The sequence below is a fragment of the Pan paniscus genome, chromosome 11, assembly GCF_029289425.2.
Source record: "Pan paniscus chromosome 11, NHGRI_mPanPan1-v2.0_pri, whole genome shotgun sequence".
Classification (NCBI taxonomy): domain Eukaryota; kingdom Metazoa; phylum Chordata; class Mammalia; order Primates; family Hominidae; genus Pan; species Pan paniscus.
This window is the reverse complement of record NC_073260.2, coordinates 90,356,442-90,371,033: the sequence shown is the minus strand read 5'-3', so window position 1 is coordinate 90,371,033 and position 14,592 is coordinate 90,356,442. Positions and strand designations below refer to the sequence as shown.

Sequence of the window (14,592 nt, the reverse complement as noted above, 5' to 3'; positions counted from 1 at the left end):
TCAGTTATGATGGGCAAAGAACCTGTAGGAGATGAAAGCAGCTCCATTGTGTATGGCTTGTGCTCCTGATGATCTTACTCAGAATCCCATGATTTTGTCGGGTTTTCCCCTTTTCATGTAAGTGTTGTGCTGCTTAAGGATTTCCATGTTGTTCTAGAATGTAGTGTTTTATAAGCTAGAGTAATTCTTCCTCTTCTTCTTTTTTTTTTTTTTTTTTGAGACAGAGTCTTGCTCTGTTGCCCAGGCTGGAGTGCAGTGGCGCGATCTCGGCTGACTGCAACCTCCGTCTCCTGGGTTCAAGCGATTCTCCTGCCTTAGCCTCCTGAGTAGCTGGGTTTACAGGCATGCACCACCATGCCTGGCCAGTTTTTGTGTTTTTAGTAGAGACGGGGTTTCACCATGTTGGTCAGGCTGGGAGTAATTCTTTATATTAATTGAAAATGATTTTTTTCTAAAGTAGAGAATCCTAATCAAGGAGATTCTTTTCTGGGGAGTCTCATCCATTCAGTATTTATTAAATGCTGATGTGTGCCAGGCAATGCTGAAGGTTTTGAAAATATGTCATTGAATAAGATAGACTTAAATACTTGCCCTGTATTTCTTTGGGAAAGAGAAACAATAAATATAATTAAAAAGTCAATTTATAATGTTAGAAGGCAATAAGTGTTATGGGGAAAAGGTAAATGGTAATATGGGAGTATTGTAGTGAGGGTGGGGTAGTACTTTTAAGTAGGGCGGGTCAGGGTAAGCCTCACTGAGAGGGTAACATTTGAGCAAAAACTTGAAGGAGTGAGTCATGTGACAGAAGAGTGTTCCAGTTAGAAGGAACAGTTGGTACAGAGTATTTGAGGTGGATTAAGCCTGTCATCTTTAAAAGCAGCAGTCACCATTACTTAGTACAGTGAGCCAGAGGATGACTGTAAGGAGATGAGGGCAGAGAGGCTGTGGGTGATGTGAGTACTTTGGCTTTTACACTAAGTGCCATTGAAAATAAACTCCTAATAAGACTGAATCAGTAGAATTTCCTTCTCAGAGATTTAGGGTCAAGGAAAAGGTAAGCAGTCAGAGAAGGAACTCTGTAACTTCTAGACTTAGGATAGCAAAAATTAATGCATATCCGTTAGACATAAGATTATGGCAAAACGAATAATGAAGTTCTTTGCTGATATTTTCTACTTTATTTTTGATTATAGGGACTTTCAGTTACCTTGATGATGTCCCATTTAAGATAGGAGACAAATTCAAAACACCAGCTAAAGTTGGTCTACCTATTGGCTTCTCCTTGCCTGATTGTTTGCAGGTTGTCAGAGAAGTACAGGTAAGTGGTAATTTTTAGTTAAAGTTTAGTGCATTTGAAAGTTTAAAGAGTAAGAATTTGATGCATAGTGAAATAGAAAAAACTACAGTTGTGAGCTGAATCATGTTTTGGTCAACGATGGACCGCATATACAATGGTGGTCCCATAAAATTATAAGGGGCTGGGCTTGGTGGCTCACGCCTGTAATCCTAACACTGTGGGTGGCCAAGGTGGGAGGATCACTTGAGCTCAGGAGTTTGAGACCAGGCTGGGCAACTTAATGAGACCTCATCTCTACTAGGGGAAAAAAAAATGATATATATATATATTCCTATCACATAGTGACGTAGTAGCCATTGTAACATGGTAGCGCAATGCGTTACTCAAGTGTTTGTGGTGATGCTGGTGTAAACACATCTGCTGCATTGACAGTCTTACAAAAGTATAGCACATACAATTCAGTATAGTATGTAATACAAATAAATGACTATGTTACTCATTTATGTATTACTATGCTATACTTTTTAGCATTATCTTTCTACTTATTAAAAAAGTTAACTGTAAAACAGCCTCAGGTAGGTCCTTCAGGAGATATTCCACAGGAAGGCATTGTGATCATAGGAGATGACAGCTCCATGCATGTATTGCTCCTGAAGACCATACAGTGAGACAAGATGGGAAGGTGGAAGACAGTGATACTGATGATCCTATAGGCCTAGGCTGATGTGTGTGTTTGTGGCTTCGTTTTTAAGAAAGAAGTTTAAAAAGTAAAAAAATAAAAAATCTAAAGATCAAAAAGCTTATAGAATAAGAGTATAAAGAAAAATGTTTTGGAAGATAAAAAACATTTTAGGCTAAGTATTAGTTCGGAAGAGTAAAAAAGTTAAAAAAATTTAATGTTTATAAAGTTAAAAAGTCACAGTAAGTTAGAGTTATTATTTAGAGAAAAATTGTTTTTTATATATGTGTATATGTGTATATGTGTGTGTGTGTGTGTGTGTGTGTGTATATATATATATATGTATGTATTTTTTTGAGACGGAGTCTCACTCTGTCGCCCAGGCTGGAGTGCAGCGGTGCAGTCTTGGCTCACTGCAAGCTCTGCCTCCCGAGTTCACACCATTCTCCTGCCTCAGCCTCCCGAGTAGCTGGGACTACAGGCGCCCGCCACCATGCCCTGCTAATTTTTTGTATTTTTTAGTAGAGACAGGGTTTCACTGTATTAGCCAGGATGGTCTCAATCTCCTGACCTCGTGATCTGCCTGCCTCAGCCTCCCAAAGTGCTGGAATTACAGGCGTGAGCCACTGCGCCTGGTCAAAAAATTGTTTTTTACAAATTTAGTATAGCCTAAGTGTACAGTGTTTATAAAGTCAAGGGTACTACTGTACAGTAATGTCCTAGGCCTTCACATTTACCATTCGCTTACTCACTCACCCAGAGCAACTTCCAGTCCTACAAGCTCCATTTATGGTAAGTGCCCTATACAGGTGGACCATTTTTAATCTTTTTTTTTTTTTTTTTTTTTTTGAGATGGAGTTTCATTCTTGTTGCCCAGGCTGGAGTGCAATGGCGCGATCTCGTCAAGAAGAGAGACTCTTTCTGTCTCTATGTAACCTCCGCCTCCACCTCCTGGGTTCAAGCAATTCTCCTGCCTCAGCCTTCTAAGTAGCTGGGATTACAGGTGTGCACCACCATGCCCGGCTAATTTTGTATTTTTAGTGGAGTCAGGGTTTCACCATGTTAGTCAGGCTGGTCTCGAGCTCCTGACTTCAGTTGATCCGCCCACCTCGACCTCCCAAAATGCTGGGATTACAAGCGTGAGCCACTGCACCCAGCCTATTTTTAATCTTTTATACCATATTTTTACTGTACCTTTTCTATGTTTAGATAGGTTTAGATACATAAATACTTGCCATTATGCTACAATTGCCTACAGTATTCAGCATAGTAACATGCTATACAGGTTTATAGCCTAGGAGCAATACTGTACCATAGCAATACCGTATAGCCTAGGTGTATAGCAGGCTGTACCATCTAGGTTTGTGTAAATACACTCTGCCCTCACCGATGAAATCACCTAACATGCATTTTTTAGAGCGTATCCTTGTCATTATGACTGTATTATCTTATTTTTGTTTCTTATAGCTCATATTGTTGCCTGGCTCACATTGTTATACACACATACAGATTTTGTGTCCTCTGTTAGATTGTATATTCCTGGGGCTCTGTACCTCACACAGACCAAATTCCCATTGCCCATTTAACTAGCTTTTTCACCTCTTTCCCTTTCTCTGCTAATGTCCTCATTCTCTTTTCAGTCACTCAAGTTAGATTTGCTGTGTCTCACATTGCAGTTCAGCCTGACCTCATTTTTCACCTGGGCTGTTGCAGTAGCCTCTTTAATTGGCCCTTCTGCTTGCGGTGTTTTCCTTCTATTTTTTACATAGTTTCTAGAATGATCTTAAAGTTTTAAATTGTCACATCCCTTTTCATAACTGTTCAAAAGGGTTCAATGACTAACCAGTCCTTATTGAGTATAGTCTAGACATAAGGTTATGGCAAAGCAATTGAGCTCATCTCCTCCTCCATGTTCCCTCCAAACCACGTTACTAGTAGTCTGTTAGACCTTGTACGTTATCTCTCTATATGTTGCTTCTGCTCATGAGCCGTTATCTCCACCTGGAATATTCTTTTTCTCACTATACTGAAAACTCCGTTCAAATCTATTCTAGATTGCGTGTAAATGCTATCTCTTCGAGGGCTTCTTTCTCAGTCCTCCCATCTTTAAGGCTCAGTTATATAGAAATGTACTGAGTTACTCCTTGAAAGCAACAAATAGCCCTGTGTTACTTACTTACTGCAGTACACATTTACTAAACGCATGTTTATGAGAGGTGGTCTACTGGGCACTGGAGGTAGAGATAAATGCCTTAATCACTGCCCTCAAGGTACTTACAGTTGAGAGAAGTTACCTAGAGCAACAGAAAAATATGGTACTTTAACTCTTCTTCCTGTGACTTAAGAAGATTTTTAAAAATGCAACTTTCAGGAAAAGAAGTTTTGTTTTTCTGGAATTCACTAAGGCATCACCATTTTATTCTAAAAGGTATTACTTTTTTTATCTTCCAAAGTCTATATGCAGTAAGTAATCATAATGAGGGAACTTCAGTTACTTTTGGGAGAAAAAAAATATTTATTGAGATATAATTCACATACCATGAAATTTACTTTTTAAAAAAAAATTTTTTTGGTTTATTTGTAGACACAGTCTCACTCTGTCACTCAGGGTGGAGTCTAGTGGCACAGTCATGGCTCACTGCAGCCTCGACCTCCCTGAGCTTGGTGATCCTCCCTCCTCAGCCTCCTGAGTAGCTGGGACTATTGGCATGCACCACCATGCCTGGCTAATTTTTGTATTTTTTGTAGAGATGGGGTTTCATCATGTTGCCCAGGCTGGTCTTGAGCTCCTGGCCTCAAGTGATCTGCCCACCTCAGCCTCCCAAAGTGCTGGGATTACAGGTGTCAGCCACCATGCCCGGCCAAAATTCACCTTTTGGTATACATACGGTTCAGTGATTTTTAATATATTCACATAGTTGTGTAATAATCATTACTATCTAATTCCCGAACATTTTCATCACCCCAAAAGGAAACCCAGTGTCCACTAGAAGTCACTCCCCACAGCCTCTGGCAGCCTCCTCGCAGCCTCTGGCAACCAGTATCTACTTTCTGTCTCTATGGGTTTGCCTATTCTGGCCATTTCATATAAATGGAATTCTGCAGTAGCAGCCTTGGTGACTGGCTTATTCACTTAGCATAATGTTTTCAAGGTTTATCCACATTGTATGAATTGAGGTATTAGTACTTCATTTATTTTTATAGGTGAATAATATTTCATTGTTTGGATATAACACACTTTGTTTATCTGTTCATCAGTTGATGGGACATTGTGGTAGTTTCTAATTTTCGGCTATTATGAATAATGATGCTCTGAACATCTGTAAACAGATTTTTGTGTGGACACATGTTTTCAGTTTTCTTGGGTATAATGTATAGGAATGGCATTGCTGGGTCATAGTAACTCTATGTTTAACATTTTAAAGGACTGCTATTTTTCCAAAGTGGCTGCACAATTTTACAATCCCAGCAGCACTACAAGAGGGTACCAATTTCTTCACTTCCTTGCCCACTCTTATTAACTCGTTTTCATTATATACATTCTTGTGGGTGAGAAGTTGTCTCTCATTGTGGTTTTTATTTGCATTTCTTTCATGTCTAATGGTGTCAAGCATCTTAAGTATCTTTAATACTGAATTAATGTTCCTTTTGTGTATGGAGACTTTATTGGGGCAGAAGAGAGATAGACCTACTTTATAACGTTTTTCCATGTTTTATTTGTGTAAGAATTTTTTTATTGGCAATAACAAATAGTCATTACTTACCTTTGTACATGATACTATTAGCAATATGATTTAAAAACACCTGTCTTGTTTCTCATTATTCACTGCTTTACTGATGCCTTCAGAAAACTTGTTTTGATTCCCAAATTGTTGTCGATTTAGGCTTTGCTGGGAATTTCCCATTTGGTCAGTCTGAAGCACCAATAAAAGCGTGGTATTGTGCTCACTGTGCTCATAGCACCCACTGATAACAAAAGGAGATCAAAGCTAAGAGCTCCATTCCAATGTGGGCCATGTGAAATATTTTTGTTCTCTAATGCACAAAGCAATCTTTTTTTGAGATGGAGTCTTGCTCTTTTGCCCAGGCTGGAGTGCAGTGGCGCCATCTTGGCTCACTGCAACCTCCACCTCCCAGGTTCAAGAGATTCTCCTGCCTTAGCCTCCTGAGTAGCTGGGACTATGGCATGTGCCACCACACCTGGCTAATTTTTGTATTTTTAGTAGAAGACAGGGTTTTGCCATGTTGACCAGGCTGGTCCCGAACTCCTGACCTCAAGTGATCCGCCCACCTTGGCCTCTCAAAGGAGGCCAAGCCTGTCTGGCCTACAAAGCAGCCTTAAACTTTGACTGCCTGGAGTCTCCATGGGGTTGTAGTGTTGTATCTGGTCCCCTCCATACCCAGAGAACAGTCAGACCTAGAGCTCTAGACAGATGGCTTGAAAGTTCCTATAACTGTCATATTTGCCTTTGCATGACAATACAAACTCAACTTTTCAGCTAAAATTTCTTTAGAGTGAGCCAGTAAAACATACACAGCCCTTGCTTCTAGGGTCCAGAAAGCTTCTGTTGAATGTGGCTCACGTGAGGTAGCCCTTAGTGTCATGGTTTAGAACATCCTCTGGTGTCACTCATACATGTGCTGGAGAATTGACCTGTAATAGCTATATAATCTTGGACAGATTTTTTAACTTCTGCAAGCCTCAGTTTCTTCATCTGTAAAGGGAGGATGAGGATGATTAACTTTTAAGGTTGTTAGAAGAGTTAAATAATGCATTTATAATGCTTACTCTGGTTCCTGGAACTCCATAAATACAAGATGACATTATTTATTATTATACTCCAAAACCACATTCTTTTCTACTTTAATATTTCTGCCATCCCCAGCCCCCTCCCTCCCTGCACCGCACCCTGCTTTTTCTGTGTTCCAAGTATTCTACATTACTTTGGTAACTAAAAAACAAAAGTTCAATAAATGTTTGCTAGAAAAGGAAAGAAATTTCCAATTTTTTAAAAATAATACTTCAAAGAACAATGTTTATAGGGCAATGGGAAGTTAGTTATAGCCTCCATTTTTATTAGGGGAACCAATTGCAAAATTGGGTTTTCTCCACAGTTAGAAGAGCAGAGTCATTGCCACTGCTCTTTTCTCATTGTTCCATTAGTGGTAGAAAGGAAGCCCAGTGATCCCCCCATATGTCTATCTGAGGCACAGCAGCTGGCTCAGGATGTAAAGTAACTTCTTGTCATGTGCCTTTCCAGGCTTCTCTTTTGTTGTTTGAATTTGAATGGCTTGAGTATGACCAGGGGCTTTTTCCTATGTTTTTTCTCTAAAATTCTGGTGTTAGCATGTTAGACCTCTCTTTTCCCCCTTTTTTACTTTTAGTGTGTCTCTAACCTTGGACATTAACACAGATACTGTTTAGCTCTAGTGCTTTGGGGTGAAAGCCAAAGATTTTGTTTTTTCCTGTCCTATGTGAATGTTGCTTTATATAATAGGTCTGTTTCTCTTAAGTGTGCAAAATAAATTTTTGTAAATTGAGCTATACTTAAGATATTGTTAAAGAACCATGAAGTGGCTCTTTGTGTAATTTGCTGTGTAAAAATCTTAATCTGAATATGCCTAGATTTCTTATAAGTTTTTCTGCATTTTAACTGCAACCTGTTCATCATAATCTAATAGATAGTGGTTTAAGAGCATAGAATCTGTAGTCAGACTGCCTGGGTTCAAATCCAGGCTCTTCCATTTAACTACCAGCTTTATGCTTGGTTGTAGATCCTGTTAAGTAGGAATAATAGTAGTTACTTTAAAGGGTTATTGAGAAAATCTAGAGAGTTAATGCATAAAAAGTGTTTAGAATCATGCATGGCACCTTACAGGTATTTCTTACATGTTTGGGGCTATCATTACCTAGCATGGGATTTGTTTAGGACATTGTGCTAGATAATAGAGATCCAAGGAGGGTCTGTAGCCAGGTTGCTGCCCACAAGAGGCTTGTGGGAACATAGTTTGGTTAAATCTTACAAGGACATTGGAAGCCTTACTCTTTTTAAGTGGGGATCATCCCACACGCCTTAAATGCTGCCTTGTCCGGTTATCCTCTTGCACCAGGAGTGAGGAAGGAGTGAATTGGGTGGTGGGGTAAAAGATGGCCACCTGGGTTCACACCCCCTTCCTCTGCTATATCTTTGCAGTATGACTTCTCTTTGGAAAAGAAAACCATTGAGTGGGCTGAAGAGATTAAGAAAATCGAAGAAGCCGAGCGGGAAGCAGAGTGCAAAATTGCAGAAGCAGAAGCTAAAGTGAATTCTAAGAGTGGCCCAGAGGGCGATAGCAAAATGAGCTTCTCCAAGACTCACAGTACAGCCACAATGCCACCTCCTATTAACCCCATCCTCGCCAGCTTGCAGCACAACAGCATCCTCACACCAACTCGGGTCAGCAGTAGTGCCACGAAACAGAAAGTTCTCAGCCCACCTCACATAAAGGCGGATTTCAATCTTGCTGACTTTGAGTGTGAAGAAGACCCATTTGATAATCTGGAGTTAAAAACTATTGATGAGAAGGAAGAGCTGAGAAATATTCTGGTAGGAACCACTGGACCCATTATGGCTCAGTTATTGGACAATAACTTGCCCAGGGGAGGCTCTGGGTCTGTGTTACAGGATGAGGAGGTCCTGGCATCCTTGGAACGGGCAACCCTAGATTTCAAGCCTCTTCATAAACCCAATGGCTTTATAACCTTACCACAGTTGGGCAACTGTGAAAAGATGTCACTGTCTTCCAAAGTGCCCCTCCCCCCTATACCTGCAGTAAGCAATATCAAATCCCTGTCTTTCCCCAAACTTGACTCTGATGACAGCAATCAGAAGACAGCCAAGCTGGCAAGCACTTTCCATAGCACATCCTGCCTCCGCAATGGCACGTTCCAGAATTCCCTAAAGCCTTCCACCCAAAGCAGTGCCAGTGAGCTCAATGGGCATCACACTCTTGGGCTTTCAGCTTTGAACTTGGACAGTGGCACAGAGATGCCAGCCCTGACATCCTCCCAGATGCCTTCCCTCTCTGTTTTGTCTGTGTGCACAGAGGAATCATCACCTCCAAATACTGGTCCCACGGTAAGTCTTTTAAATCCCCCGCCGACTCCCATATTTTCCTGATGACAGGGATTATGTTTTTTCTTGTTGTTTGGTTGGTTTTTTTCGAGACAGGGTCTCATTCTGTTGCCCAGGCTGGAATGCAGTGGTGTGATCGTACCTTAATGTAGCCTCAACCTCCCGGGCTCAAGCCTGTTGGGACAACAGGCACGTGCCATCACACCTAATTTTTGTGTTTTTTGTAGAGATGCGGTTTTGACACGTTGCCCAGGCTGGTCTCAAACTCCTGACTTCAAGTTATCTGCCTGCCTTGGCCTTCCAAAGTGCTGGGATTACAGGCGTGAGCCACCAAGCCTGGCAGTACAGAACAACACATTATTACATTCTAGAATAGAAGTCAATAGAAGTCAAGAACCTTTTGCTACACCAGCTTACAGATTTCTTTTCCTTTCTTTTTTTTGAGACAGAGTCTTGCTCTGTCGCCCAGGCTGGAGTGCAGTGGCACCATCTCGGCTCACTGCCAACCTCCACCTCTCAAGCAATTCTCCTGCCTCAGCTTCCCGAATAGCTGGGACTATAGGCATATGCCACCACACTCAGCTAATTTTTGTATTTTTAGTAGAGACGGGGTTTTACCACATTGCCGAGGCTGGTCTCGAACTCCTGACCTTAGTTGATCCACCTGCCTCCACCTCCCAAATTCCTGGGATTACACGGGAGAGCCGCTGTGTCCGGCCAGCTTACAGATTTTTTAATGTAAAAGCACATCAAGAGACTATTTAGAGCCAAAAAGGAGCCTGAGTATATTGGTGGGATATCTGTCAGAGACCATAACAAGCCTGCTATTAGCTGGTAAAAAGATACAAAATCTTGGCCTGCTTTACAAGTCCCAGTAATAGCATTCTTGGTCAATGATAGTCTGTGTGAATGCTTCTATTGTCAGCTCATAGCTGCTTGTAAACTTCCATAAACCTTGGCCCGGGTAAACTTGATAGAGTGCCGAACACCATTATTATCTTCTTGGAGTGGGCTTCATTCTAATTCCTCTTGGTCAGTTGTTGGGCTCTGGTCAGCACTGTACTTCTTCCTTTTCATTGTACTTTGGATGCTTTAGAGAAATTAAAATCTCCCTGGAAAAGATCAGGGATCCTTGGCCAACACTCCCTTCCTCTCATTTAAAGTTAGATTAACCATTTAGAGATCAAAGCCAATAAACTAACAGCAGAGATCTTTCTCAAACTAGAACGCTTGTCATTCTTTGACCAGCCTGATTATGGGAGTTTCTTTCTGACCTGTTCATCTCAGGATGGGAAGAGGCCTGCTTCTTGTTGGCTTGAGAATTTGCTGCCTTCCACCTGCAGGTATAAACAGAGCTGGAGTTCTGGTGTTTCTTTTTTTTTTTTTTTTTTGAGACAGATTCTAATTCTGTCACCCAGGCTGGAATGTAGTGGTGTGATCTCTGCTCACTGCAACCTCCACCTCCCAGGGTCGGGCGATTGTCCTGCCTCTCACAGCCTGCCAAGTAGCTGGGATTACAGGCATGTGCTATCGTGCTTGGCTCATTTTTGTATTTTTAGCAGAGATAGGGTTTCGCCATGTTGGCCAGGCTGGTCTGGAACTCCTGTGCTCAAGTGATCCACCCGCCTCAGCCTCCCAAAGTGCTGGGATTACAGGTGTGAGCCACAGTGGCTGGCCAATTAAATATTGACTATAATCACCCTGTTGTCTTATCAAATGGTGGATCTTATTCTATTTTTTTCTTTGCTTTTTTCTTCAACGGAGTCTCGCTCTGTCGCCCAGGCTGGAGTGCAGTGGCGTGATTTTGGCTCACTGCAACCTCTGCCTCCTGGGTTCAAGGGATTCTTCTGCCTCAGCCTCCAGAGTAGCAGGGATTACAGGCGCCTGCCACCATGCGCAGCTAATTTTTGTATTTTTAGTAGAGACGGGGTTTCACCATCTTGGCCAGGCTGGTCTTGAACTCCTGACCTCGTGATCCACCCGCCTCGGCCTCCCAAATGCTGGGATTACAGGCGTGAGTCACCGCACACAGCCATTCTTTCTATTTTTTTTGTACCTATTAACCACCAGCCCCCGACTACTACCCTTCTCAGCCCCTGTGGTAACCATCCTTCTAGTGTCTATGTCCATGGGTTCAATTGCTTTGAATTTTAGATCACACACATAAGTGAGAACATGTGATGTTTGTCTTTCTATGCCTGGCTTATTTCACTTAACATAATGATCTCCAGTTCCATCCATGTTGTTGCAAATGACAGGATCTCATTCTTTTTCATGGCTGAATGGGTACTCCATTGTGTATGAGCACCACATTTTTTTAATCCATCCTTGTTTAAGTTCTTTCACTTTACTTTTTTTTTTTCTTTGGAGACAGATTTTGCTCTTGTTATTCAAGCTGGAGTGCAATGGTGCGATCTCGGCTCACTGCAACCTCCACCTCCCGGGTTCAAGTGATTCTCCTGCCTCAGCCTCCCATGTAGCTGGGATTACAGGCATGTGCCACCACGCCCGGCTGATTGTTCTATTTTTAGTACAGACGGGGTTTCATCATATTGGTCAGGCTGGTCTCAAACTCTTGACCTCAGGTGATGCACCTGCCTCGGCCTCCCAAAGTGCTGGGATTACAGGTGTGAGCCACTGCACCTGGCCTATCCATTCATCTCTTGATGGACACTTAGGTTGCTTCCAAATCTTGGCTATTGTGAACAGGGCTGCAACAAACATGAGAGTGCAGATCTTGTTTATGTTTTACTTTCTGGGACATATCCTTAACTTACAACTTCAAAAAAAAAACTACTAAATCTTACAACCTTTTATTTTGTTTAATTTATTTTTCCCCCTGAACTTGATAGTAGGTGATTATTTTTTAAGAGATGGGATTTTTGTCCCCTAGGCTGGAGTGCAGCTTACTGCCTCAGCCTCCTGTCTGAGACTACAGGTGTGCACCACTATGCCCAGCTGATTTTTGTAGAGTTGGGGGTCTCACTATTTGCCTGGGCTGGTCTTGAACTCCTGGGCTCAAGTGATCCTCCTGCCTCAGCCTCCCAAAGTGTTGGGATTACAAGCATGAGCCACCATGCCCAGCCTAAATCTTACTACCTTTTAAATACAATTTTTACTTTATCATATTTTAAATTTCCAAGTGCTTTGTCTATTCCCTCTTTTGGTTTGGTGTTTTCATGCTGGTGGCTTTGGCTTTCTATTCACGTTTAAGTATGAGGCACTAAAAAAATAACAGTCACAAAGTTTGTGTGTCAGAGGTGTGCTTGCTGATCATTAAGCTTCACTATAGGTTGAAAGTTAATTGGCTTTGCCGGGGAAGTCCCCAAAATGTAAACATGTGAAGGGCTTGGGTGAGGGTTTCTCCAGAGAATTCTGGCTGAGGACTGATGTTGGGGAACGCTGGTGTGTTGCTTTTACTTAACCCTTGTTTAAGTTCTTTCACTTCACTCTGCCCCACACTGTGCCTGGTGCTTAGTCCTCTTTGATCTCTGGTTCCCATTTTCTGGAGACTATACCTTCTGCCTCCTGCACAGGGTAGGGATGAATGGGGACTGTTTCACCAAGGGCTTTACTGCTCTGATCACTGACTGTGTGTATCTTTGCCTTATCCCAACAGTACCTGGTGCTTCCAGAGTCTGAGCCCCTCTTAGGGATCCTAATGGGCTGATAGACTGACTCCCCCCTTTCCTACTTACTTACTTAGTTTATAACTTCATTGCTGGCAATTACCATCCCTTCATTATCTTTCCACATTCTAAAATTTCATTGAAATATATCACACCAGTAATCCCAGCATTTTGGGAGGCCGAGGTGGGAGGATTGCTTGAGCCCAGGACTTCGAGATCAGCCTGGGCAGCATACTGAGATCTTGTCTTTGTTTCTTTATTTAAAAAGAATAAGAAATATATTGTCCACTGCTACCCCCTTTCCTTTTATTGCTTTAAAGATGAATACAGTTTTAATTCTTTATTTTTAAATTTTTATTATTTTTTTTGAGACAGGGTCTTGCTCTGTAATCACGGCTCACTGCAGCCTTGACCTCCTGGGCTCAAGTGATCCTCCTGCCTCAGCCTTCTGGGTAGCTGGGACTACAGGCACGTGCCACCACACCTGGCTAACTTTTTGTGTTTTGTAGAGATGAGTCTCAACTATGTTGTTCAGGCTGGTCTCGAAATTCTGAGCTTAAGCAGTCCTTCTGCCTCAGCCTCCCAAAGTGCTAGGATTATAGGCATGAGCCATTGCTCCTGGCCTTAGTTTGTTTATGATCATTTTAGTGGGCTTTTGGGAAGAAGAGATGGTAAAGACATTTTAGTGTGTTAAATGAAATTCTCCCTTTGAAAATTCTAATGGACTTCAATTTATTCCACAACTGTTGATGAAGACCAGTAAGTGTAAAGCCAAGAGTCAGGCCCTGGGGATTTAGAAATGGGCATGACATGGTAACTGACCTCTCTGCAAGCTCACACTAATGTAATGTGATAAGTACTTTGCCAGCAGTGTGACTAAAGCTCTGTGGGACCGCAGGTGGCAGTGTGTCCGCTGAGTTGTGCACACACATTAGCAGTGGGTTAAAAGGAGGTTTATGGAAAGACTTGGTAGAAGCTGTCTTGAGGTTAGGCTTGAGGGCCACATAGGTACAGAAAGGACTGCCACCTTCTGAGGCCTGAGAGCATGCTGAGACTCTTCAGAAGCTTGAGCACTAATATTTGTCTCCTTTCACAAACGTACTTTCCCTCAAACACTCATATTTAATTTGGAAAGATTTCATAATAATTCTCATTTTTGTCTAGTTTCTACTTGGTTACAAATATGGAGCACTTCAGTCATCGAGTATGAAAATCCCTTTTTATGCCAGAGTCAACCTTTGCCCCTGCAGGAAGTAAATTTTACTATTCTTTTATTGAAAAAATAATGACAAATGGCTACCATGAATGCAGTTAATGGTGTTTAAAAAGTCATATCTAGATTACTCCTAAGAGCCTTATATATATTTGAAAATGGTACCCTGGAGTAAATAAATTTGGTGAGTAACTGGAGAAACTAAACACTGTTATAATTTTGATGAGGGATCCTTTCAAACCTTGTCTGTACGTTTGGGGTCTGCTGGATTAGCCTATTGCCTGTTTGATTCATGAAACATTTATATGAAGGTGACATCTTATTTTGTTTGTCCCTGTTCAAGAAAAGTATCATCTGTTAGGATAGATGATACTTTAAAATCATCCATTTAAAATCAGTCATTTAATATCCCGTGCATCTTTAAAAAATATTGTAGAGCACGTACAATTAATAAATATATCTTTTTTTCTTATTTATTTATTTATTTAGTTAGTTAGTTAGTTAGTTAGAGACGGTGTCTCGCTGTGTCAACCAGGCTGGAGTGCAGTGGCGCAATCTTGGCCCACTGAGACCTCCGCCTTCTGGGTTCAAGTGATCCTCCTACCTCAGCCTCCCAAGTAGTTGGGATTACAGGAATGCACCACCACACTTGGCTCATT

General features: G+C 41.7%; 1 protein-coding gene across 3 annotated transcripts in view; it reads left to right on the top strand.

The window, feature by feature from the left end:
• The window catches only part of UBAP1 (ubiquitin associated protein 1), a 73,963-nt gene that overhangs the window by 54,440 nt on the left and 4,931 nt on the right, over window positions 1–14,592 (top strand). For 2 of the 3 annotated variants that reach the window (XM_008955171.3, XM_063594436.1), the window contains exons 2-3: window positions 1,194–1,318; window positions 8,171–9,094. In XM_008955171.3, the coding sequence (XP_008953419.1) occupies window positions 1,194–1,318; window positions 8,171–9,094 (1,049 nt within the window). The remainder of the gene's footprint in view (window positions 1–1,193; window positions 1,319–8,170; window positions 9,095–14,592) is intronic. The other variant, XM_008955172.3, reaches the window with a different exon arrangement.